General features: G+C 51.6%; 1 protein-coding gene across 1 annotated transcript in view; it reads right to left on the bottom strand.

The window, feature by feature from the left end:
• Nucleotides 1-25938, bottom strand: part of LMF1 (lipase maturation factor 1) — a 71047-nt gene extending 45109 nt beyond the window's left edge. Inside the window, exon 1 of the mRNA XM_060031432.1 lies at nt 25634-25938. Coding sequence (XP_059887415.1) covers nt 25634-25811 — 178 coding nt within the window. The 5' untranslated portion in view covers nt 25812-25938. The remainder of the gene's footprint in view (nt 1-25633) is intronic.
• Between the last annotated feature and the right edge of the window lie 1017 nt (nt 25939-26955).

Below are 26955 nucleotides of genomic sequence, written 5' to 3' on the forward strand. Positions count from 1 at the left end.
TGAACTGAGTGCAGAGTCTTGCACCTGACGGAACTGTCTGTTCCGAGATCAGAGCCAAGAATCCAGAAGCTTTTCAGACAGCAAGAGACTCAAACTGCTTGCATGAGGACAATGTTGAGCATAATCAAAAATTTAAAGGGGAAATAAAGCAGTATAGGTGTGGAGGGAGGAATCACTACCTCCTCCAGGAGGATCTATCAGGCCGTCTGTCCAAGCAAGGAGAGATGGAAAGCCATGCATCATCACACACTATGCTCAGAAGGCACTCAGTAAAAACAGGCCGTTCTCTCTAGGACATAAAGAGGTAAGATTGTGACTTAAGTGCCTTACATTAATAACAATAAACAGAAAAAATACTACCCATCCTTATAAAAAAACATTATAGCCTATAAATGAGAAAGCAGGTGAAACTTCTCTATTAACTAAGATATGCTTTCATTTCAGGAATTTTAATTTCACTTGCCAGATATGCAGAATCCTCCAGCTGTCATTCACATAGCTAACCATGCCCTTCCCCACCGGCCACTGAAACCAAGGATCTCTTGTGTGGAAAGGACAGGGCATGAGGGTTTTGAAGAGAGATATTAACTGAGCAGGTCCTTTGGAAAGTTAGGCGAGGAGCTTGGCATGAAGCAAACCTTCCCTCCTCATGAGGAGCATCTGGTGCAAACAGACAAAAAGTCCTGTAAGTTCTCACATGGACTCAATCTTAGAACAGAATAGATTCAGTGTTTTTCTTAAATGGGAGTGGTGACTAGTTGGGGGCATGAGGGAACTTTCTGGGGTGATGGTAATTTTCTATATCTTGATGGGAGTCTAGATTACACAGGTGTATGCATCTGTCAGAACTAACAATGTCCACTTATGATCTGCACATTTCATTGTGTGTGAATTCTTCATCAAGGCAAAACCCTGAAGGTGCGCTGAGCTCTTGTTAACGACCTGCCCACTGAGTCTTTAGTATTTAGGGGCAGGATACTGACAACTGACATTTACTCTGGATTGCATCAAAATACATGAAGGGTTGGTGGTGGATAGAAAGATGAACATATAAGCTACCACCACCACCACAGCAAAAACTAGTAAAATATAAACTGTAGAATCTAGGTGGTCCATAGATGGGTTTTTTACTATACAATTCAACTTTTTTTGTATGCTTGAAATTTTTCATAAATGATTTTAAAAGTCTATTCAACACTGTAGTGGAGTTCTTAGGCACTGCAAAAATGAGAAAAAGAAATAAAAGTTTAAGGTCTGAAGTGGAAAAAAATATGATTGCCTATATAGAAATAAAAAAACAAAAAAAACAAGAGAATCTACAGGAAACAAGCTCAACTACTGAGTGGTGGTAACAGACTGACTGGAAATGACATTAAAAGGAATTCTCTGCTGGACTTCCCCAGTAACACAGTGGTTAAGAATCCGCCTGCCGATGCAGGGGACACAGATTGAATCCCTGGTCCGGGAAGATCCCACAAGCCGCGGAGCAGCTAAGCCCGTGCGCCACAACTACTGAGCCTGCGCTCCAGACACCGGGCACCTAGAGTCTGTGCTCTGCAACAAGAGAAGCCACTGCAATAAGAAGCCCATGCACTGCAACAAAGAGTAGCCCCTGCTTGCGGCAACTAGAGAAAGCCCACACGCAGCAACGACGACCCAACACAGCCAAAAGAAAAAAGGGAATCCTCTGGGGTGCTTGGGAACGAAGTTCTTCTGAAAATTAAGTAAAGGAAAGGGTGAAGGGTTTATTCTGACATCCCCAGAGAAACTGCATTTAGAGCAACCAGAGAGTTGATGAGGGAAAGTTACTTTGATTAAAAAAAATCCCCAATAACAAATGCAAACAGAACAATAGAATTAGAACATCGCCAGCTTGCAGGCCCTAGCGGATGAGTCCAGGCAATGAACACCGAGGCTGCTGGGGCCCAGCAGTGCGGCTGGTGGAGAACTTTCTAATGACAGATCAGGCTGGGAAGGCCTGACCTCAGCAATCTCACCATTGCAGAGAGAGACGGGAAAGGCAGGCTGTGCCTCCTGATTGGCGGCAACAGAAAGTCCCAGCACCCAAGAAGCATCTTTGCCAGAAGCAAAGCTGACTGATGCGGCCTGGAGCTCTCCTACCAGCTCACAGTGAGGGCGGGGGCCCTGGCACTCCCAGACTGAGAAACACCTTGTCTGGGAGCATAAAGGAGGAGCCTCTGGAGAGGCAATAAGGGCACATCAATGAAATGTGTCAGATCCCTATTTGGACGAAATGTAGAAAGGACATTATTTAGGAGACAACCAGGGACATTGGAATGCTGACTACACATTTGATAGAACTCATCCTAAGCTTTCAGGTGTGATGCTGGTATTGTAGTCACATTGTTTTAAAAGACCCCATCTCTCAGAGGTGTACAACAAAGTATTTCTAAATGCAATAACGCAACGCCTACGGTTTACTTTAAATAGCAGAGTGGAAGGGGTCACCCGCACATGGAAGACAGGCACGTCTTGGGCAATGAAGCGTCTGAGACGCTTGCCGGGGCTCACAAGGCCACTCTGTTTACTTTCAGATTTGTTTGATGTTTTTCATATTCAAAAATTAAAGAAACATTTAAAACTGATCACTGGCATTCTCTCTGAGTGCAAATTAGGAAATGTTTTTTATATATATATATATATATATACATACATATGGGCTGCGTCGGGTCTTTGTTGCTGCATGCGGGCTTCCTCTAGTTTCAGCAAGCAGGGGCTACTCTTTGTAGCGGTACGTGGGCTTCTCACTGCAGTGGCTTCTCTTGTTGTGGAGCATGGGCTCTAGGCATGTGGGCTTCAGCAGTTGCAGCGTGCAGGCACTAGGGGGCAGGGGCTTCAGTAGTTGCGGTGCGTGGGCTCAGTAGTTGTGGCTCGTGGGCTCTAGAGCACAGGCTCAGTAGTTGTGGTGCATGGCTTAGTTGCTCCACAGCATGCGAGATCTTCCCGGACCAGGGATTGAACCCGAGTCCCCCGCATTGGCAGGCAGACTCTTAACCACTGCGCCACCAGGAAAGTCCCTGAAATGCTATTTTTACACTGCCATTTGTTCTAGAAGCCAAACTTACAGTGAGTGTGGGAATAAGTCTTTAAAATTCCCAGCAGAATGAGCACTCACTTTACAGAACAGCTGCAAGTCATCATCTTGGGAGCTGCAGTAGTGAGTCTGATCAAATTATTCAGGTGTAACTCTAAAAACAAAACTTTTTTCCAGAACAAAACAGGAGGTGTGTTTTTCAGAGTGACTGATTTCCCCAAGGAGGCTAAGAGCTAGAGGCTGAAATGGGACTGATGGAGCTTCTTTGAATGTGTTCCCTCCCACTCCGAGGTTGTCCAATTGCAGCCCGAGGTGGGAGTAAGGTGGAAGCAGAGCCACGTGCCCTGCACGCTGAACTGCTCATGCCCTGGGCTCTTCCCACACAGAGCGAGGCCTTATGAAAACCTGAGGGAAGAAAACTAGGACCCAGGATTCTGTGCAGACGGCCACGTTCTCTAAGAAAACTGTAGGGCTTTGCTCCAGTTCAGTGTTCAGGAAAGAAAGAAGGGGCACCCACCCAGGGCCTCCTGTTCCCAAACCAGAGAGCTGGCCATGCCCCATCCACAGCACACCTGCTGGCTACCTGCAAATCCCCTGACATTTCTCAACTGTTATTTTCATTGGGATTATGACAAAATTGCTGATTTTGGCACAATCCAAAAGGGGAAAAAAGGAAGAGAGCTGTCCGGTTACTGAAGATGAGCCAAATGTTCAATGGTGTCAACTTCCCAAATCTGGGTCCTGAACCAAGTGGTGGTGGCGGGGGCAAGGTTTCACCAGTGAAAACCGCTTAACAGCGCTTAAGCTGAAAGGCTGACGCTTACCACACTGTCCTGTGTAAACAGACCAGGGTGAGACCCACTCTCTCCATCCTGGAACAGTGCTTTTCACCAAATTAAAGCCTGGGACGCGCTGACGTAGTAAGACTTTCACGTAAGCCTCTCAACAAAACCACAGACGCACGCTCGGAATGCAGGAAGAAGGGGCCCGGGCCACGGAGAGTCCAAAAGGTCCGAGGCCTGGAGAGGTCCGCTGCGTGACGAGAATCAGGTTTTGTTTCCTGTGTCACTGCTTTCATCCCTCAAGGCTCCTGCCTTTCTTGAGGCAGATCAAAGAGCTCTTCCTCAGATGAAAGGAGATTTCTTGCCATCAAAAAATACAAAACCCAAGACACAGCACAAAGGCGACGGGTAGAAGGATATTGAACTAGCCAGGCCCCGATGAAGTGCCAAGTGCCTGGCGAGGGCCCAGTGACACCCCTGCCCCACGTTCTGCAGACCCACCCAAGCACTCGGCACAGAAGATGAAGAGGTCAGGTCAGAAGCTCTTTGCACCCACACTCCTCCTCCTGCTCAGCCTCCACGCCCGCAGCTGGGTGTCCTTGAAGCTCAGACCTCCAGACCGTCACGTCCCACCCTGCCTGCTCGACACCACCTCACAGATGGGCCCTCCTTTAAGGACTGTCTCCATGACCATGTGTGGGATCCAGGCATCCCTGGCCAGTGCCTCCTGCTGGGCAGCGGTGCAGAGAGCAGGTCAACCTTGGGCCTGGCCAGAGACAGGCCCCTACTTGGTGGCTTGACCTCCTACTATCCCCCCAGCCCCGAAAACCTCCACCCTCCCAAATCCCAGCACGCTGGGTCCCGGCCCCCAACCCAGACGGGGCCTGAACCTTGCCTGCAACCCGCTTCTGCCTAGCTGAGACCTCATCCCAGGGAAGGAATCGCCTTCCCACAAGGCAAGTCCCACAGCCTCAGGAGCCCTGTCGTGAACACAGGCTCCACGTGCCCAGCTCACGTCCCTTCACCTTTGATTTCCTTTATTAAAACTAACTTGTTAAAACTAACGTATTAAAAACAAACAAACAAAAAAAAACCCAAAAAACTAATGTATTTATCCTTCATTGAAAGCAAAAATGTTTAGTGAAGATAAATCGGAACCAGAGAGAAGAAGGAAGTGACCTGCTCACCCAGAGGTAAATCTGGTTAACCCCTTGGTCATGGATTTCAAAACAGATCTGCTAGATTTTTTTGAGACAGAATGGAATACAGGACACACTGCTTAACACATCATAAACACGGCTTCATTCATTAAACAGCACTGTGGTCACTGAATTCTATCATGCAGTAACCCAGAGCAGAGATGCACATTACTTAACCAGCTCCCCACCTAAGCCTCTGACACACCTCCGTTTCCAGCCCCAACACAGTGAGGAGCCCTGTCCCAGCTTGCCCGCACCTTCCCGGTCCTGCAGTAGGAACCCTGAGGGGAGCAGGCTGCTGGCAGGCGCATAACTGTGCTCCAGGGAGGTCGCAGCAACTCTCTTGCCCCATGGTACCCAGCCCCCAACTCCCAACCTGTCCAGTCTTGAGAAAACACCAGACAAGCCCAATTTTGTCTGCAGTCCAGCTGTGGTGGCCAGTGCTGGGTCAGTAAGATGTCTATGAGGGGCTGGGCGAAGCGCCCCTGGGCTCTGAACTGACTTGGAAGCTACGTCGAGATCTTTTTCAAGGTGCTGTTGACACATTTCACCAGGACAAGCTGCCTGAAGAGGACAGACTCAGGGACTCTGCCTCAGACCACCTGGGAACAATGCATGGCCGTGGCCGCTGCCCATCCTGCTGCTGCCCGGGCCCAGGACAAGGAGAGCAGAGCCAGGCAGCCCATGGCCTTCGCTGTGCAGCTGCCGTTGCTGGGGGGAACTGACTGCGGAGGTTCCGCTCAGTGCTCTCCCGGGTCCGCACCAAGGCCAAGAGCATGGGCTGATGCCCGAGGAGGCCCCATGAGCCTCTCTACCAGCAATCGCCCAGACACCAGGGCGCACACACACTTGTTTCACAGACAATCAAAGGAAACAAGGACTCGGGTTTCTCAATGTGCGTGTGCACCACCAGCATGGCCTCCTGAGTGGGTGCCCGGAGCTGGCGTGAGGCTTCCCTCCAGGGGGCTGACCACCTGCCCGCCCCCGTGCCAAGTTGGGGGACCCAGAGTCCCCATCCCACATGCGGGCACCAAGCCGTGATCAAGTTCCTCTTGGGACTAGGTCTGCACACTGCAGGGAGGGGCACCAGTGCACAAGAAGATCCACGTCAGGAGTGGCAGGGATCTGGGCCAGGGAAGGACAAGGCCGGGGCAGCGGCTGGAGGAGCCCCCGGGGATGTGCAGGATGCTGGCGGCAGGGGAGCACGCAGCTCCAGGGGCCACATCCCACAGCAGGAACAGCCCATACAGAGGCCCATAAGGGTCAGTGGACATCACACAAATTTTACCCCTGAATCCTGTTTGTATGTCAATCTTCTAAATGCTCAAAAGACAGGCACTGAGGCTGCAAACAAATGGAAAACCCTGTCAAATGGACATTAATCTGAGATCAGCCAACATGTCCGTAATAAGTACAGGATCCTTCTTTAAAAGAGGTATAACATTCTTGGTAAGAGAAGGACACAGCCATCAAGAAGAGATTTGTCTGACACACTTGGGAGCCATTAATGGTACTAAAGCTGCATCGGTGTCTGTCTCCATTCAATGAACCCACATGGACAAGAGCTGCTATTGTAACAGCAACAAAGCATGGTTTCCTCGTTTAAAATTTCTGTTTTAAAATATCAAAGCATTTACAAAAGAAACTGGCACACAGCTGCTGCTCCAGAGCTAACCTAACAATGCCTCTCCCTGTTACTGTGCTGCCAAAGGTCAGGCTTGCCGACGCTGTGTTCCTCCCGCACCCGACAATGGGGCATTGCAGCCAGGAAGCTCCAGGGACACACACCAGACTCTGGAGGTTCCAGGCCAGCCAGTGGCTGCGATGGTGTCCAGTGAGACCAAGAGCCCTTCTCTGGCTCCTAAGTGCTTTTCAGGATTCAGGACACACAGGTGTTTACCTGGAAAGGAAGCAGCACTGGGGCAAGGTGAATAAAATCAGCCTGTTCACCTTGCCTCAGACAGGTGACTATTAATGCTGGAGAAGTAAAGAGAAGGACCCATCTCGCCAGATGCTTTTAGCTGTTTTATATAAATGTGATCAAGGAAAGGGCTTAAAAATGATCCTCCCTGAGAATACTGCTCCAGAACGCAATGGGGAGGAAGGCAGTGGAGACATGGATGCATCTCTGGCCTTACCCCCAGCACAACAAGGCACCTGCCCTGTGAACCACAAGGATCCCAGAGATGGGGAGAGGGACCAATCAGTCAGTGGTACCTAATCTGGCAGAGTTAACCTGCCCACCATCTCCAAATCCAAGGCCTCAAAAGCATGCACTCCAGGTGGTGACAGCACCCAAGGAGAAATCTCTATGAAGGGGGAGAAAGCACTGATAGATTATCTAATGTGTCTGATTCAGTAAAAAAAAAAAAAACAGTTATCGGGAGGGGTCAAGCAGTTGTGCTGTTGTATTTGGAACAAACTGCTGAATGAAACATGATCAGAGATGAAAAACAAAGCAAACCAAAAAAAGAAGAGGCAACTAGGGAATTCCTTGGTGGTCCAGTGGTTAGGATTCCATGCTTTCACTGCCCGGGTTTAATCCCTGGTCGGGGAACTGAGATCCTGTAAGCCGTGTGGCATGGCCAAAAAAAAAAAAAAGGAAAAAATGTGTTTTTTTTAAAAAAGAAGAGGCAACTATTAACTCCAGGAAAAACAAGGAGTTATCAGGGAATTCCCTGGTGGTCCAGTGGTTAAGACTCTGTGCTTCCACTGTAGGGGGTCCAGGTTCAATCCCTGGTTGGGGAACTAAGATCCCGTAAACTGCGTATCTCCCCCAAAAACAGTTATTAGAGGGACTTACCTGCTGGCGCAGTGGTTAAGAATCCACCTGCCAGTGCAGGGGACACGGGTTCAAGCCCTGGTCCAGGAAGATCCCACGTGCTGCGGAGCAACTAAGCCCGTGCACTGCAACTACTGAGCCTGTGCTCTAGAGCCCGCGAGCCACAACTACTGAGCCCACGTGCCACAACTACTGAAGCCCGCGTGCCTACAGCCTGTGCTCTGCAACTAGAGAAAAGCCTGTGCGCAGCAACGAAGACCCAACGCAGCCAAAAAAAAAAAGTTATTAGAAAAAAATCATTATACGTCTCTACCAGCTCAGCAATCAACAATATCACATAGTTGCAATAATGTAAAGACTGAATATTAATTTAATAAAAATTACATTTGTGACAGCTGAACTGAGATAGGTGAAGAGCATTAGAAGTGTGAGAGAGTAATAACAGGAAGTACACGGATAATGTCTAGAGGTGATACAGTAAGAATAATCTATATAAACATGTTAGTCAGAACTGCTTGAGGAGATGAAGGAGTTACCCTGCGAACAGGATGGGGTGAGTGCAGGTAAAAGAAGGTAAGCTGTTTTTGTTAGAAGCTGTGTAATACAACTTGAATTTCTAATCCACTCTCATGTCTAACTTAAAAAAAATAATAATTAAAAGAACAATCGGGTTTCCCTGCTGGCACAGTGGTTAAGAATCTGCCTGCCAATGCAGGGGACACGGGTTCGAGCCCTGGTCCGGGAAGATCCCACATGCTGTGGAGCAACTAAGCCTGTGTGCCACAACTACTGAGCCTGAGCTCTAGAGCCCGTGAGCCACAACTAACGAAGCCCATGCGCCTAGAGCCCGTGCTCTGCAACAAGAGAAGCCACCACAGTGAGAAGCCTGCGCACCGCAACGAAGAGTAGCCCCCGCTTGCTGCAACTAGAGAAAGCCAGTACACAGCAATGAAGACCCAATGCAGCCAAAAATAAATAAATAAAATTAAAAAAAAAAGAACAGTCTTTAGGCCATGTTATCTGGCCATAGTGTAATAAAATCAGAAACTGACTAACAAAAGATAACCTATAAAACCTTAAGCATTTGACACTCTTCTCTAAACAGCACTTGGGACAAAGAGGCATCAGCATCTGAAGGTTATAAAACTGCACTGTCTGCCACTGTCGGGGACACTGGGGTCAGCTGCCAGGGTGGCCAGGGACACATTCAGAGGGGAGTGATCACCCCTCTCCATATTTTCATTTGCAGGTAAGGAGAATGGACAATTAATGAGTTAATCAACTCAAGATCTTAGAAAATATTAAACCCCTTCCTCCCAGAAGGAGGAAGCAACCTGTAAAAAGTAAAATTTAATGAGCCAGAACACATTTTTAAAAAATCTGATAAATAAAGCCAGTTCTTTGAAAGGACCCATATGGCTACTGAGATGTGGGGGGAGGGAGGAGCCAAACACGCACTTGGCATCACAGGAGAGTCGAGGCAGCACCATGGGTGGGGGAGTGGTGAGGCCAGGGCATGAACAGGAGGGCGGATGGCCAGCAGGCAGATCCTGGGCTGCAGGACTAACAGCAAGTCTCTGGAAAATGAGTGGTGATGAACCTGCCTTCAATGGCCAGGGTGCCAGCACCCAGGAGCCTCCACAGTCAACTGCAATGCTGTCATTATTAATTATACTGTGAACTGAACAGGCAATACTAGTCCAACATCTACACAATTTAATAAAAATAAAAGGCTATTTAGAATATTCCAGACAAAACACCCCCAAAAGGATTCAGGACTGGAAATATGAATCACAGCCACAAAATGCTTCTTTGGTATTCTAGAATTCTGCATTCTGTTTTAGAAGCAGAAACGGGTACTAGATGGGAAAAATTTAGAACAAGCAAAGTGTTAATAATCATGTGAACAAGAAAAAAGTCTTTAAAATATATTTTCTTTTAGGTTCCACTAAGTAATTTTCACTGGATATTACCAAGTGAAAAAAAGAGAAGGGCAGAAATGCATATACCATGGCCCGCCTGGTCTGTGCTTATGTGCAGATCCAATCAGGCTCCAGGGTAAGGAAGGCATGACCAGGTAGGTGGTTACCGTGGGGATGGCACCTTCAGTCTACCCCGGCTCCAGCCCCTCACCTGCTGCTCCTTCCCCTCCAGCAATGGACAGTGACCTCTGGGCAGCACGTCTCCTGCACTGCATTCCCCATGACCGGGAGGGGGATGGAGAGGAAAGAGCAAGGCCACACTGGCCCACACTAAGGAGGAGACTCAGACCAGAGGGGGCAGGCGGGTGCCGGGAGCCCCCAGCAGGAAGGGTCACCACTCACAGTGAGAATACTAATGGTGCCTGTTTCCCTCACTTTGGAAATGACCACCTTTGCTGGGTCACATGGCGGCCCTGAGAGTCACCTGATCCAGGCTCTCTGTCCTTTCTAAGAAGGACACGACAAGACATGAGATCAAGACCGACACTGCCTAGCAGAGCTCACATTCCAGGGGGTAGGTTGGAGGGCCAGGAAGGGGTCAGCAGGGACAGGCTCCCCGGAAGGGTCTGCAGCCTGGTGAGCTCACAGGACAGGGCGGCCACGGCTGCCTCTGATTACGGGAATAATTTAATCACAAGAAACTGCTTCATTGGACATGGGGCTGGAGGGAGAACTAGATGAACCATGAATTAAAGTGGAGGATATGAGAACCAGGCGAATCTTGGAGCCGGGGCCGGTGAGGGTCTGGAAACGGTTTGGTGGCCCTGCTGTGGCCAAGGCAGCTCTGAGCTACGAGGCTGGCTAATCGCTTCCTGCAGGCAGGCTCCACTCCAGCACCAATGGGTTTTAATAAAAACTTCCAATTGGGCCAGTAAACCCCTCATTAAGCTGTTTTCAAAGCATGAATTTAAGAGAGGTAAAGGTCACAGGGAGCATTTAATTTGCAACGGCTGCCGGGAGGTGCTGCTGTGACAGGGGACGTGGGGTCTGGGGGTGCAGGCTGCGTAAACATCTGACCTGCCCTCGGCCTGCCTGGAAACAGACTCAACACACAGGAGTGAGGGTGGCCCACTCGGCAAGAGCACAGCAGAGCAAGGCACCAAAGGTATGGCGGCAGGTGACAGATCTAAACACGGCCTGTCTGCTCGCGTCCTGCCCGCAGCCCAGGCTCTCCACGCCCCGCACAGGAGGCACGGCCCCACTACACAGCAGCTCCGCTGCCAGACACCTACCTGCCTAGGATGCTGCTCGCCTGCCCCGCCTCCCCGGCCTCACCCGCATGGGCCTCCGCAGCCTGGGCGTGTTTATTTTAAACGCTGCGATCCACTCCGTGCACCTGCCGAGAGGACCTGGTGTGCTCCCGGCTCACATGGCACACACAATTCGAGTGGTCAGCCCTCACCGTCTCTGTTGTGGTCCTGTTCCCTGACCCTGCAGTTCGAGGCGGGACCCCAACACTTGCCCAGTCCCAAGGAAGACTGTGCACTAGCTGACACAGTTTTCACGTTAGGCTAAATCAAAAATTCGTCCACTGAGCTTCTCAATAAAACCAAGGATCCCTAAATGTCCAATTCTTAGCCTGATGAGCCTACAGTAAAACAGTGAACACTTATCCTCAAAAGGAACATCCTGGGCATGGAGCCTTTCGGAATCCTTCCTTAAAATTCCCTCTTCCCCCTCCCTCCCCACCAGAGTTGAGAAATAGGGAAATATGTCCCTTAAGAGAAAACTCCTAAGGAGTGAATCAAACGCACTTATGTTGTGCCTGTCAGGACAGCAAGGCTCCTGACAGATGAATCTCAGTGCTGAAAAGTGGAGACAGGGATGAAGGTGCCTGGAGGTCACTTGCCTGGAGGTCACCTGCTGGGAGGTCATCCCTGAAGGTCACCTGCCAGGAGGTCACCTGGAGGCACCATCTGCACACACTGAGGTCCCTCAAGATAAAATCAAATCAAAGAAATTACAAAACATTCACTCCCAAGGCCTCAGGAGCCATGAAAGAAGGAGTGAGGCCTCAGGAAAGCACCAGCATCCCCATGTCTGTCTGTCTGTCTGTCTGTCTGCCTGGGCGTGAGGACCCTGGTAGATGGCCAAGAGCCGGAGCCGAGGAGATCCCGACCTGGGCTTGGCCAGCGTGCATCACCCATCCTCCAGTGGGTTGGCCTGTCCCTCTGGCGCTCTCGCCTGCCCAGGCCTGGGAGGGGCCTGCCTCTGAGCGTGGACTCTGCAGAAGCACTTGGAGGGAATCACAGTTCAGCCCGGAGAAAACGACTGAGGTGACCCTTCACTCACCCTGACCTGAGCACATGCGGGCAGAGGGGAGTCCCTTCCTGGAGCCCCCCTCCCTATGGCCCCGCCTGGAGCCCCACAGGACTCAGCCTTGGGCCAAGAGCAGCCTCATCCTGGGGGAAAAGACCAGAAAGCCCTTCCTGGAAGCCTCAGCTAAGCCAGGACTGCCAGATTCCTGCATAGTTTTCAAATGCACAGGGACCAGCATGAAGTTCGAAAAAGGCTCCCAGCCCCAAGCTCGCAAATATCAAAAAAGCACACTTCCTGCAGGGGAGCAGGAAGCAGGCCGCACTTACAGGGCACAGAATTTTAGACCTATTTTTTGAAGTAAAAGTTGCAACACTAGTGGCCTCCAAAGTGCACAGCAGAGAGTGCATGGTGGTGGGCACCACGGTCTCCTGTGTTCACACGGCCTCTCCTCACCCAGAGTCCCCTCGAACAGAACTGAAAACAAATGCTATGCGCTGCTTTGCCTCTTGTTGATGTAATAACTGTGAGACAGTCAAGGAATCCCATCTCCAGCTCCTGGTCTAGGCCACAAGCTCCAAGTCACCCGTCATACTTGTCACAGGAGGCCCTGTACGGCTGGTAAGGGAATGACCTTTAAGGAATGAAGCGCAAAGACAGTGACCTCTGATGCAGGGGGCATGCGCCTCAGAGGCCAGGCGGAGATGGTGAGGGGGGCAGCCCTGGACCCCGACTGCCTACCGTGCATGGAGGGAGAGGTCAGCATGGGAGCAGGAGGGGCGGGAGGGCACTGGGCTCCCATCCCACCCGACATGGATCTTGGTGCCCCGGGGAACCCCTGCTTCTGCTTCCTGAGCCTGGGAGGACCCTTGAGACGCGTCAACTGCTGAACCCGCTATGTCCCCAGGGCTGCCCAGAGGCCTCGGGGTCGAGACCAGTTGCGCGCTCAGCCTGCCTGATCACTCCCGGCCACGTGCCCAGAGCCCTGCGCCTCTACTGGCTCGGGAGCCTCTGGGGCTGCGCTGCTCACAGAGCACGGGTGGGACCTGAAGTCTCTCCACAGAGAACCAAGCAAAACCTGAGCCTGTGGGGCACCCAGGAAACTTGTGCTGCATGGGGTGTCCCCGGGGACGCCTGGGAGTGGAGAGCAGGCCTGCAGGACACTGCAGTCCTCATGCCACAAGTCCCTCCACCACCAGAAGGGTACAACCAATGACAATGTCCTGGGACACCCCGCTGGGTGCCCATCACCAGTATGAAAACAGATGTCAGCATATGAGGGCATGACAGATGGAGGCATGACAGTAGCATTAGTCCCCCATCTGGTGGAAGGCAGTGGATGAGGATGCAGGTCAAGGGCAAATGGGTTATCAGAGAGAGACGGTGCAACCACAGAGAACGAGAGACGCCAGCACGAGAAGCCAGGACACGTGCAAAGATACATACCCCAGATTACCTCTAACATGGTAGGCTATCCTAAGTGTCTGCCACTTACCAAATGAATACCTGAAAGACAGAAGGGGAAGAATGTATTAATTTAGGACGGCTTTACCAAAAACTTCTAATTTAAGCATCATTTCACCCCACTAAAGAAAGATTAACACAGTGTCTCCAAACAGAACGGGGACAAGTTACGGAGGTCACCACATTACTGAGGTACAAGGAAAAAGTGAGGGGAGACATGCACTCAGGTGACAGAGTAGAGCGGCAGCTGAGGGGATACCTGCCCTCAGGTGACTGAGTGGAGGAGACCTGTATTTGGGTGTCTGAGTGGAGGTGAAGGTTAGGGGAAAAGTCACCTCAGGTGTAAGAGTAGAGGTGAAGCTAAGGGGTGACCTATCCTGAGGAGTCTGAGTGGAGATGAAGCTGAGGGGAGACCTGGTCTCAGATGTTTGAGTAACATGAAGGTGCAGGGAGACCTGCCCTCAGGTGTCTGAGTGAAGGTGAAGGTGAGGGGAGACCTGACCTGAGGTTTCTGAGTGGAGATGAGGGTGAGAAGAGACCTGTCCTGAGGTATCTGAGTGGATATGAAGGTGAGCGGAGACCTGCCATCAGGTGACACAGTGGAGAGAAAGCTAAAGGGAGATACACCCTCAAGTTTCCAGGTGGAGGTGAAGGTGACGGAGACCTTCCCTCTAAGGTCTAAGTGGAGGTAAAGGTGAGCAGAGAACCTTCTACAGGTGTCTGAGTGGATGTGAAAATGAGGGTAGACCTGTGCAGAGGTGTGCGAGTGGAGGTGAAGCTGAGGGAAGACCTGTCCTCAGGTCCCTGAGTGGAGGTAAAGCTGAGGGGTGACCTGCATTCAGGTGTCTGAGTGAAGATAAATGTCAAGGGAGACCTGTCCTAGGTCTCTTAGTAAAGATGAGGTGAAGGAAGACCTGCACTCAGGTGTCTGAGTGGAGGTGAAGCTAAAGTGGAGACCTGTCCTGAGGTGTCTGTGTAGAGGTGAAGAAGAGGGGAGAGATGCACTGAGGTTTCTGAGTGGAGGTGAAACTGAAGGGGCACCTGCTCTCAGGCATCTGAGTGGAGATAAAAATGAGGGGAGACCAGCCATCAGCTCTCTGAGTGGAGGTGAAGCTGAAGGGAGTCCTGCCCTGAAGTGTCTGAGCAAAGATGAAGTTGAGGGGAGACATGCTCTGAGGTGTGAGTGGAGGTGAAGCTGAGGGGAGACCTGTCCTAGTTTACTGAACTTGGGGTGCACACCTTAGGTACCCAGGTAACTGTCATTGACAGTAGTGTTTCCTATTTGCCCCAACGTACAATCACACTACAGGGCCACGCCCACAACAGGGTATCAATAAACATGTTTGGAAAAGTAAATGTAATACTGTTCACCCTTGAACAATTTGGCATTTAGGCAGGCTATTCTGCAGTGGAGGTTTTTTTTAGATCGGCCCTCTCACTGCAGGTTGAGTGGTTTCCTCATAGGTTTTAGTGAGAAACCTGTGTAGAAGTGAACTCAACGCAATTCTGACCCATGTATTCAGAGGTCAACTGTACTTGGTTTTACTGCAGTTAATAATTTCCTTCAAACACCATGAAAATGTCCTACCCTAGAATCTTTAATTTCAAAGGACACCCCATTACCACGAGCACAGGTTATTAGAAAAGCAACCCTAAATGGAGGATGTGTCAGACATGCCTTCCCTGTGGAATCTGAGGGAGTTGGGGGTCTTCGCCCACAAGGGCTTCCAGGATGCACCCCTGGGGAGCACAAACGTGTATGGACCCCAGGTCATGGAAAGGAACCCCACAATGTAACACAAGTGGCCCTGGCTGGGATCGCAGTGGCTCCAGAACACATTCCTCACACCTGTGAATCCTCAGAGTGTGCCCGTCACTCTGCCCAAGTTAACACAACACCCAGCAGGAGGACCCGAGAATACAAAGGGACACAACTGTCTCTAACTGACTCTGCAAGTGATCATGAGTGAAAGGAGCAAGGCAGCGGTCCCAGCTACACTGTGGATGAGCCATGCAGCGCCTCCTCAGTGACGGCAGCTGCACAGGGAGGCCGCATAGGGTGACTCCATCTGTGTGAAGCAGCCAGAGCAGGCATGTCCGCACAGACAGGAAGCAAGAGCGGGTGCCAGGGGGTGAGGACGCAGGCCCAGGCTGATGAAATGTTTTAGAGGCAGATGGTGATTGTTCTTACACGTGTTAAATGGTTACATTTTATGGTTCGTAAATAAAGATGTTAAAAAAAAAAGTTGTCTGATTAAGGAGGTGTGAATGAAACAATACGAAGTCTGAGATTTGCTAGAAGCTCCCAAAGGGGAGGGAAGGGCAGGGTGCGGGGTCGCGAGGAGGGCGCCCTGACTGCCTGTTTCCCACACGAAGCAATTTCCCACCTGAGAAGGCAGGACACAGACCCTGCAGGCCAGGCAATAAAGAACATGGTGAGGCCAGGGCCCTTCCTCAGAGTAGGGGCGTTTTAACAATCCGACCCAGAGAGATGCTGGCTTCCTACAGGGAAAGCTGCACGGAGGAGCGAGGACAGAACGAGCATAGAACATGGGCCTGAGCGCTCTGCGTTACTCCTTCTGCTTCTGAGCAGGATTCTGAGTTTCCATAATAAAAACCTATAAACAGCCAGTGCACACACTGGCTAATGCGACAAATAAGTTTACCCAGTAAATTCTCCCAATAAACAACCTTGGTGAGCAGAGAAAAGGGAAGGGGCTGACTTTTTTTTTTTTTTTTGTGGTACACGGGCCTCTCACTGTTGTTGCCTCTCCCGTTGCGGAGCACAGGCTCCGGACGCGCAGGCTCAGTGGCCATGGCTCACGGGCCTAGCCGCTCCGGGGCATGTGGGATCTTCCCGCACCGGGGCACGAACCCGAGTCCCCTGCATCAGCAGGCGGACTCTCAACCACTGTGCCACCAGGGAAGCCCGGGGCTGACTTTTAAAACCTCACAAACAATGGACGTTTTACATTTTCATCAGAACCAACTGGAAGAGACTGAAAGCTAACAGGACAGAGGAGGCCTGGCCTAGCTCCCACCCACAGCCTGGCCACCAGAACAGTGTCCCCGTGGACACCGGCGACGGGCTTGTGGCATCACTGTTGTCAAATTTGCTGAGGGCATTTGGAAATGCGTTCTCTCCTAACTTCACCTGTTTTGAATTTTAAATTTCAAGGCTGCTTGATATAAGATTTTTAAATATAGGCAGTTATATCTAATTACATGAAAAGTTAAAAAGTATTCATTAGACTTTTACAGCTTTTATTATATTTTTAACAGCTGGAACTTATTTTAGAAGAGATGGCTGTCCACGGAACTACTTTGGGGGATGGTCTGTTGTTTTGTTCTTTAAAGAAACTCAAGTCCTCCCTGGTCTAAGAGTTCCAGATTTTGCTCCCAAATGGTCTGTATTAACGCCTTACCTCCAACTGTCTGTTAGTGACAGGCCTTCCCCCGTCAGAGGTGGCCCACAGCCCACCGACCACTCATCTCCACGGCAAGGAAGCAGAGAACCAAGAAGGGAGGGGTGTGTGTGCCAGGCCTCCTCGCGCCCATGTCTACAGCCCTCGGCCTTGAGCTACCCCAGCGACCTCTATGCAAGGCTCCTGTTTTACAGAAAGGCTCTGATTAGAAAACTAAAGCAGTTCCCAGCGATTTTTCACTTTGTAAGAAGGCATCATGGATAAATATTTTATTTTTATTTTATAAATTTTTAAAAAAGATTTATTTTATTTATTTATTTTTGGCTGTGTTGGGTCTTTGTTGCTGTGCACGGGCTTTCTCTAGTTGCGGTGAGCAGGGGCTACTCTTCGTTGTGGTGCACGGGCTTCTCATTGCGGTGGCTTCTCTTGTTGCAGAGCACAGGCTCTAGGTACCTGGGCTTCAGGAGTTGTGGCTCGCGGGCTCTGGAGTGCAGGCTCAGTAGTTGTGGCCGCACGGGCTTAGTTGTTCCGCAGCATGTGTGATCTTCCCGGACCAGGGCACGAACCCGTGTCCCCTGCAGTGGCAGGCGGATTCTTAACCACTGCGCCACCAGGGAAGCCCTGGATAAATATTTTAGATTGCTCTCCCCTGGCTGTGGAGGGGCAGCTGTGAATTTGTAGAATTCTCCCACTTTCTTGCCTGGCACAGAGTGCTTCTCGAAGGCCCACTCGGGAAGCAGGTGGATGGGAATTCATGATAAAGCATGTTCTTCCAAGCCGTGTCCGTGAGTGCTGCATGGAGATGGCTGAACAGAAGCAGGGCAGGACAGAAAGGCCAGAGGGGGTGAAGTAGTGGCCCGACCGATGCAGCCAATGGGTGACTGCCCCCACCCCGCCCCCAGTCCAGGAACATGGTCTGTCTTGGGACCCGCCACATCTTGGCACCGTCTGAGAGAGCAGAGAAGGCCTGTGTCAGTGTCTGATGACCGTGGGCAGCGGTGAGCCACTCCTTCGACAAGGACATGGGGCTTTCCCAGGGAACAGGGCCCTGCTGCATGGCCACACGGCAGAAATGGCACCATGCTGCTGCCCGGACCTTGCAAAACCGTAGCAGGAATTCATTTCTACACATCAAATCTATCTACACCCGTAAAAGCACCTGGGGCTACGGGCAGGGGCAGCCGTGGACATCAACTGCGTTTAAGGCCAAAATAAAGTTTTCATCCTCAACAGTCTGAAGGCGGCCGCTATGCAGGGGTCCCCTCTGCACCTCTGCAGCCCTCGGGCATCTGCTGCCGGCACTCTTTGAAGTTGATACTCTGTCCCTTCTGCCAGAGGAAAGTGCCAAGGCGGCTTCCTCTGCAGGAAGGGACCTCCGGAGCCCCCGACCTCGCTCCAAGTTTCTAGAGATAATCCTTTCTTCTTTGTGGGGGCCGGGAAGGTGGGAAGAGGAAAGGACGGCCACACGGCCATCCTTAAGAGCAACAAAGAAGCCCTTTAGGATTCCTGTCAAAGCAAAGCACAGATAACAGAACCAGAAATCCAACTTTTTGGGAAAGTTGATACTAACTGAAGAAACTGGAGAAGAAGGGACAACTCGGGCTTCCATTTGAGCAGGACAGCACTGGGCTGGTCCGTCTTCCGTGAGGTCACTCGCATTTCACGCAACAACAGTCACTGAGCTCTGGCTCTGTCTCTCTTCAGTGTCACTGACCCCAAGATGTTTCAATGCCTAGAGCAAGAGGACGGGCACCCAGGGCACCAATAAACATGCTCCAGTCCACGGCGACTTGGCCAATGACTGAGTAAACACGGGGATGCCAGAGAGACCTGTGGGGAAGAGCCCACGTCACTGTGTGTGCCCCCCTCGAGGAGGGGCTGACACCACCACCCCCTCCATGTGTGGGCTGTGCTGTGATGACCTCCAATGAGGACACGGTGGAGACTTGGGACAGTGGAGACGCCTGATAGGCATGACCTCGGCCAGAGGTCAGGGCAACGTCCGCAGACAGGTCATGCTGAGGGCAGGGACTCCTGATCCGATGTGTCGACAACAGCACTTTACCTCTGGTCTTCCTCTCAAACCCATCACCACGACAACAATGAGAAAAACATCAGACAAATCCCGCCGGAGGGACATTCTACAAAACCCCTGATCGGTCCTCCTCAACACCGTCTAGGCGTCCAGAACAGGGGTGTCTGAGCCACAGTCCCAGCCCAAGGGGGCCCAAGGAGATGCGGCAAACAAGATTTCTGTGGGACCTGGATGGGGTCCCGGGATGGGAAGGACTGAGAAGAGGTGAATGAACAATAGTGTCAACACTGGCTTGTTAAGTGTGACAAATGCACCGTCTAATGTAGAGGATAATAACGGGAAACTGAGAGTGGGACACACAGGAACTCCGCACTGCTTCTGCAGTAATTCAGTAGGTCTCAAACTCTTCTAAAAATGAAGTCTGTGAAATTAAGAAAAGTCGAGGTAGCTGGGCAGCAACAACATCTGTACCTGTCAGGAGAGCTGCCTCCAACCCCGCAAACAGAACGCACAGAACGGCCGTCACCTCAAGGCCAGCCCAGCTCCCCTCCTGTGAGTGCAACACCCGGGGGCTCTGGCAACGGCCAAGGGAGGTGAACTCAAGTTCTGGCCAGAACAGGACAGACTCGCCCTGCATCTGATGTGCCTGGCCCAAAGCTCCTTGCTGCAGACCCAGCTCCTGGCCACCCCCCACCCCGTCCCGCCTGCCAGAGCTGTGCCCTCTGCCAGCAAGGCCTCCTCTATGAAACCCAGACATGGAACCAAGAGTGTCACGGAGCTGGCCCTGGCTGTCTGCCCTTCAGGGACGACTATGACTCCTGCTGTCACCCAGTCCCTGGGCACCATTAAATCAGAACCTACTCCTGCCACGCTTGATTGAGACTCTGGGGGGCGGTGTGTGATCCCAAAGCCATGCGGCGCGGCCACACCTGTGTCCTTGGAAACTCTGGGCCCCCCGGGCCGGCCTTGCACCTCTCCTGAGGGACCTGCTGGCCTGGTGGGCTTCTTACTGCCCGCTCTCGGTGGCAGCACTGTCCTCAGGGAGGCCCCCAAATGTCCAGCCCCTGGGCGCCAAGCCTCTGCCTCACTTCCTGTCTTGAAGAACCGTCTGGCGTCGTCTCCTTCCCATGTCCAGAAGACACGACAGGTGTCAGGAAGGTGCACCCCTGCTGCCTGCTGCACCCTCTCTCAGAGTTTCTCAACCAACCCAGACAGAACAGAACCACAGCCTAAGGAAACACCACGACGGCAGTGCATCTGCTCCTCCTTCTCCTCCCTCTGGCCAGCAAAGTCCAAGGACTCCCTCACCCACCCCGTAGCTCCGACCCACCTGGCCCGCTTTGTGAGTCTGTGGCACCTTGACCCTATGGGGCCCCCTCCTACGGGCCGTGGGAGTCGTTCCCTTCGGGCCCTGGGAGTCGTTCCCATTCCCTGAAAGGAGCCTGACAGTAGCCCTGGTCTAGAGGCAACAGGGCCCAGCTTCCAAGGCCTGAAAACCCAAAACCATGCCTGCCCTGCTCTTCAAGACGAGGTGGGGCAGGTGGGGAGGGCGGTTGTGGTCCTCGCCTTAGATCTGCCCACATGTGAAAGTATCGCCTTCTAACTGCCGGGCCTGGAACAGCAGAAACCCAGAGGAAGCTGGCACGTGTCCCTGACAAACCACAGGGCGTGTGAGGAGCAGAGCTGACAGCCACTATGGACTCAGGGCCACACTGGTGCTGGCAGCAGAGGAAGGTTTCGGAGATACCCTGCAGGTGAAATCAGGAGGATGTGGAGGTTGGTGAAACATGGGGGAAGCAGGAAGACTCACAAACAAGTCCCAGATCTCCCCAGGATCCCACCTGGGGGACAGGCTGAGTGTGGACATGCTGATTTGTGGAGCTAGGGACACAGCTAAGTCAACAACACAGCCCAGGTGTCTATGGGGCCAGGGCTGGGTCTCAGCATGGCCATGGCTGGCCCCAAGCCTACCCATGCACTGCGCTGCCTCCAGGGTGCAGCTCCAGGAGAGGACCCCAGAGAGCTGGACCCTCACCCAGGGGCAGACCACCCCAGCTGGCCCTGTCTTGGTTCCCTTGTTTCTGCTGCAAGGTGGGAACACTGTGATCCTGCTCTCCCTCCTGCCACCACTAGACAAGCAGTTGATAACACCAGTCTTTTCTGGCTCCTCTGAAAGTATTGCTTCCCGAGTCTGAGGACCTGGGTCATCACCCTACAAAGCACTAACTGCATGACTAAAGCCACTCTCCCCAAAATGAAGATCTCTGACCATTGCCGCCATGAATTGGATTCATCAGGTTCCTGCTAGCCTCACCACGCATGTACTAGGACCATGTCAGGAGGGCGGGAGAAGGGCGGGCACGATCCCAGGATCCCAGAACGAGCAGGCTGTCTGGAAGGCTGCCTGACTCCGCCCAAGATATCGACATGGGGCCCCACCAGCCTCACTTGGCAGCAACGCTGCATCCCATGTCTGCTGAGGACGTTCATTTCCAACGCTGGGACTTCATCACAGATGCCAGTTGGGGTCAGCAGGAGCAGAGGGGACACCCACTTAAGAGAAGGAAGTGAGCAAGGCTTCAAGTGAAGCAGTGGCCATAGTGCACACAAGCCAGACTGGGCAGGCGCCGAGCCACCACCATGGGACCCCAGGGCAGGGGCCTCGGTGCCGGCCAAGATGTGCCCCGTGCACCTGCCTGGTGTCTCCTTGCCCCATGTGGGCTTCCTGTCCCCACTGCAGGCCACCAGCTGGATGACACTTGAAAGACATCCAATCAACAGTGTCCATTATCTGAGGATCTCACCCCAAACAAATATCCTTCTCCCTCAACTTAGAATAAATGGGACGTGAAAGAACAGAGTGTGTCTAACTCTCATGCTGGGGCATCAAGAAAAGGAAAGCCCAATTTCCATTTAAGGGGTCCTCACTCTCCCAGTAAGTTTCCAGCATCACTCTGACAACCTGGAAACTATCATCCATTAAGGAGCCCCGAGTCAAGGTGACCTGAGACACCTTCCAGATCGAGTGGCCTGCCCAGCCTCACCTGGGGCCCCACACGTGGGCCACAGCAAGCAGCCTGCAGTTCCGCTGGGAACACAGATGTTCGGCATCAAGAATGTGGTAAATAATCCACTGGTCTCCACTGACAGGTTTTTGTCTTGTTTTGTTTTGTTTTACATTTTTCACCTAAAACATCTTGTGTCATTTTTTATTAAAATAAATTTGTTTTATCTTTGGCTGTGTTGGGTCTTTGTTGCTGCATGCGGGCTTTCTCTAGTTGCAGGGAGTTGGGGTTACTCTTCATTGCAGTGAGCGGGCTTCTCATTGCAGTGGCTTCTCTTGTTGTGGAGCAGAGGCTCTAGGTGTGTGTGCTTCAGTAATTGTGGCTCGTGGGCTCTAGAGTGCAGGCTCAGTAGTTGTGGCGCATGGGCTTAACTGCTCCGCGGCATGTGGGATCTTCCTAGACCAGGGCTCGAACCCATGTCCTCTGAATTGGCAGGTGGATTCTTAACCACTGCGCCATGAGGGAAGCCCTCATGTGTCATTTCTGAGAAAACAGTTTTATTTTATTTTCCTTGAGTGAGCTTAAATTAATTCAAATCACATTTTTAAACACATCCAAGTGGAAGGGAGCAGAACATCTTTTTCACTGAAAAAATACAAGACTCTATTTTTGGCCATGTGTACTCAGACCAGTTTTCAAAAATCTTCCTGACCAACACATTCTAGATGTGACTAGAAATTACTATTTAAAATTGACAGTGGAGGGGCTTCCCTGGTGGCATGGTGGTTAAGAATCTGCATGCCAATGCAGGGGACACAGGTTCGAGCCCTGGTCTGGGAAGATCCCACATGCTGCCGAGCAAGTAAGCCCGTGTACCACAACTAATGAGCCTGCGCTCTAGAGCACACGAGCACAACTACTGAAGCTCGCACGCCTAGAGCTCGTGCTCCACAACAAGAGAAGCCACTGCAGTGAGAAGCCCATGCACCACAACAAAGAGTAGCCCACACTTGCCGCAACTAAAGAAAGCCCACGCACAGCAACAAAGACCCAACACAGCCAAAAATAAAATAAACAAATTTATTAAAAAACAAAACAAAACAAAACTGACAGTGGAGGGACTTCCCTGGTGGCACGGTGGTTAAGAATCTGCCTGCCGACGCATGGTACACAGGTTCAATCCCTGGTCTGGGAGGATTCCACATGCCGCAGAGCAACTAAGCCCATGCGCCATAACTACTGAGCCTGCGCTCTAGAGCCCGTGAGCCACAACTACAGAGCCCGTGTGCCACAACCACTGAAGCCCATGCACCCTAGAGCCCACGTGCCGCAACTGCTGAAGCCCGCATGCCTAAAGCCACTGCAATGAGAAGCCCGTGCACTGCAACGAAGAGTAGCCCCTGCTCGCCACCACTAGAGAAAGCCCATAAGCAGCAACGAAGACCCAATGCAGCCAAAAATAAATTAAAAGAGAAAAGAGGGCTTCCCTGGTGGCGCAGTGGTTGAGAGTCCGCCTGCGATGCAGGGGACACGGGTTTGTGTCCTGGTCCGGGAAGATCCCACATGCCGCGGAGCGGCTGGGCCCGTGAGCCATGGCCACTGAGCCTGCGCGTCCGGAGCCTGTGCTCCGCAATGGGAGAGGCCACAACAGTGAGAGGCCTGCGTACCGCAAAGAAAAAAAAAAAAAAGAAAAAAACCCCAAACTGACAGTGGATACAATTTTCCCGGTTGCTGGGTGAGGTACAGTATGGCCCGAGCCCCGTGTTACAGACAGGTGCACCCTCTGAGCAGGACACTGGAGCCAGGCATTGCGCTCCCCCTCTCTGTAACTCCAGCTGTTAAAACGGGGCAAACGTACCCAGAATTCTCCCTCCTCTGACATGCGCTAAATCACACGTGCCAAGAAACAGCAGCCTTTTAGACATCACAGACAACCCCAGCCAGAGTCCTCTTGTGCTGTAAACATCCACTGACCAGAGAGACTAGAGGCAGGCAGTGAATGCCTGTGGCCACCAAGGAGGTCAGACAGCCCGAGGTGGCAGCACCCGTGAATCCCAGGTGGGGAGAAGCAGACAGGAATGAAGGACGCTTCCCTCGCCTCACAGCAGCCTGACGGGCACGAGGCACATTCCACCTACCGGGAGCCAGCCCCTATTTCTACCCTCACTGCTTGGGCCTTCAGAAAAGAAAATGCCATAAATCAGATGTAAATATCATTTGTCTAGGAACCCACACAGTTTCTGTATGGAACTGGACACAGGATGCACCACCACAGTACGATGTTGCCACCCACTTGGTGACCCCTGCAAAACCTGGTAGCCGACGCCCATCACTGTTTCTTCTGATCCACGCAGCCCACGCCACAACACCAGGGCACTGAAGTTTCCCAAAGTCTCTGAGTAAATTCTGGCTCTGACTACGAGGGTGTTAGCTGGTCAATAGTTCAATATCAACATGAAGGCCCCGGGAGCAGGGAGGGGAGCCAGGGTGACTGAGATGTCAGCCTTCTTTTCCGTAGACTGGATGGGGAGAGGTGTCTTCAGCTCACACACTGAGTGTCACTCACACTTGCTCGGGGACCAGGGCCAGACGACAGGAGCTGGGAGGGGACCTCTGATGGCTCACGAGCTGAGTGAGTGACACTGAAGGAGTCCGGCGTCTGGGTTAAAACCCATTCATGTCATGGTCCAGGACCTAGCCAGCCCCTTTGACCTGGGCCAGCAGCCAAGAATGTCAGGCCACCGAATGAACCTTTCCTCCCAGAAAACAAAGGCTCTGGTGGGAACATGGCAGGAGGAGGCCCACAGGTGCTTAACCTCCTGCTCCTCTACACAGACACCACCCCTCCTCCACTTCCTGCTCATCCACGCAGACACCACCCCCTTGTCTACTTCCTCCATGTCTACACAGACACCCACCCCGACCCCAGAGCTTTCTCTCAAGGCTTCACCTTCTCTTACAGAGTCCTCTGTGCTTCCTCTGGTAGGTGATTCTTCCCCAGGGCCGGAGCCCAGAACTTGAAGAAGAGCGGTACCCCCTCCTCCACTGTCAAACATGGCACAGCACTTCATGGCCCTCAATTTTCCTCCAAGCCTATCCAAGCCACACGCTGCACTGATGCCCCCATCGTGTTCCCATGTGACTCTCCCTCCATGGAGCCCAACGCTGCCTCTGACCTGTCCGGCACTGGAGCCTATTCCCCCCAGCAGGGCTGGCCTGAACTGTGACCACTGGCACCAGTTCCTCTCAAACAAGGAAGGAGCAGGTGGGAGCAGGAGCAGAGGAGTAAGCCTCCAAATCAAGCCCCACCACCAGAGTGCTCCCAGCAGCCCACCCAGCAGCTTCCACCTCCATCTCATGACCCCCCAGCACAAGAGGCTGACAATGCTATCTCAGGTGTGGCCATGACACTCCTAACAGAATCCCAATTACACCCAAATAAGGAAGCTCCCGGATTTTGGTTGAATGCGACCAGCAGGGTCTACCACAGCCTAATTAAAAGGGTGACATTTTCCAAATTAACGTAAGAAGTAAGCTCATTTGCTTGCTCCTGTTACTAGGAGGCCTCGTTGGGCTCTGAGGGGTAACACCCCTGAACCCTGAGTTACCACGTGCCTGCATTATAGGTGCCCCATCCTTCCCTCTTACCAGATCTGCCCCACGTTGACCAGGGACATGTAGAGGACCCAGAGAGCAGCCATGAGAACCATATTGGCACAGCCGGAGACCAGGATGAAAGAGGAGATGCCCAGCCCGAGAAGAGCCAGCGCGTCCAGGTTGAAGTCCATGTGAGACCAGTCCAGCAGCCAGAGGACGGTGGGGGCATAGCTCACGGTCTCCCAGCTGACTTGCCCACGGAAGTGCTGCTGCACACTCCTCAGGTACACTCTGCAGGGCAGCAGTCCCCTGTCTCCAATCAGCTGCTTGTTCTGATGGAAGGCCACCAAGAATGCCACAACTGGAAGGAAAAGAAGACAAAAGGAACATGAACAGGAACACAGCCCTCTGTAGATACTTTTCAGACGTGCAGGGCCTCGGCTAGGCAAGAAGATGAGGCAGAGTCTGACCAGTGGTTTGGAATCAAAGCGTGGACTCAAGGGTATTTCACAAAATCTTGGGGGAGATATTAGAAGATCCAACCTGGAGAAGTCATAATGTATGTGTATATGTATACATAGCTATGTGTGTTGTATCTACTTATACACAACGTATACGTATATATAAAATAAACACACATTTATATAAAATATGTGCCTGATTACATAAAATGGTTAGTTAACTATCCCAGAATGAACTTTGCTTAAAGAAAATTTACAGTAAAACACTCATGTTAGAAAATAGAAAGGCCTCAAATCTAAACTTCTACTTTAAGAAATCAGAAAAAAGAGTAAATTATATATAAAACAAGCATCACAAAAGACATTTTTAAAAAGAGGTGAAATCAATGAAATTGAGAACAGGGAAAAACACAGAGAAAATCAATAAAACCAAAAGTTGGTTCTTCGATAAAATCAATGTAACTGTTAGAACTCTAGTCAGATTAACCAAGGAAAGAAGACACCAATATCAGGGATCAAAACAGAACACTGCTACAGATCCCACAGGTGTAAAAAGATAATACAGGAATACTACACATCTCTCTAAGATCTTGAGTTTGACAACTTAGATGAAATAGGAGAATTAGTTGAAGGACGCAAACTACCAAAACTCACAAAAGAAGAAATAAAGATAATACATCACAACCAGCCAACTTCATCTCAGAAATGCAAGGCTGGTTCAACCCTCAAAAAACTATCCATGGGCGGAGATCACCTTCCTCCCCACAGATACATCAGAAATACATCTACACGTGGAACAACTCCTACAGAACACCCACTGAACGCTGGCAGAAGACCTCAGACCTCCCAAAAGGCAAGAAACTCCCCACGTACCTGGGTAGGGCAAAAGAAAAAAGAATAAACAGAAACAAA

Source organism: Delphinus delphis, chromosome 15 (genome assembly GCF_949987515.2).
Source record: "Delphinus delphis chromosome 15, mDelDel1.2, whole genome shotgun sequence".
Lineage (NCBI taxonomy): Eukaryota > Metazoa > Chordata > Mammalia > Artiodactyla > Delphinidae > Delphinus > Delphinus delphis.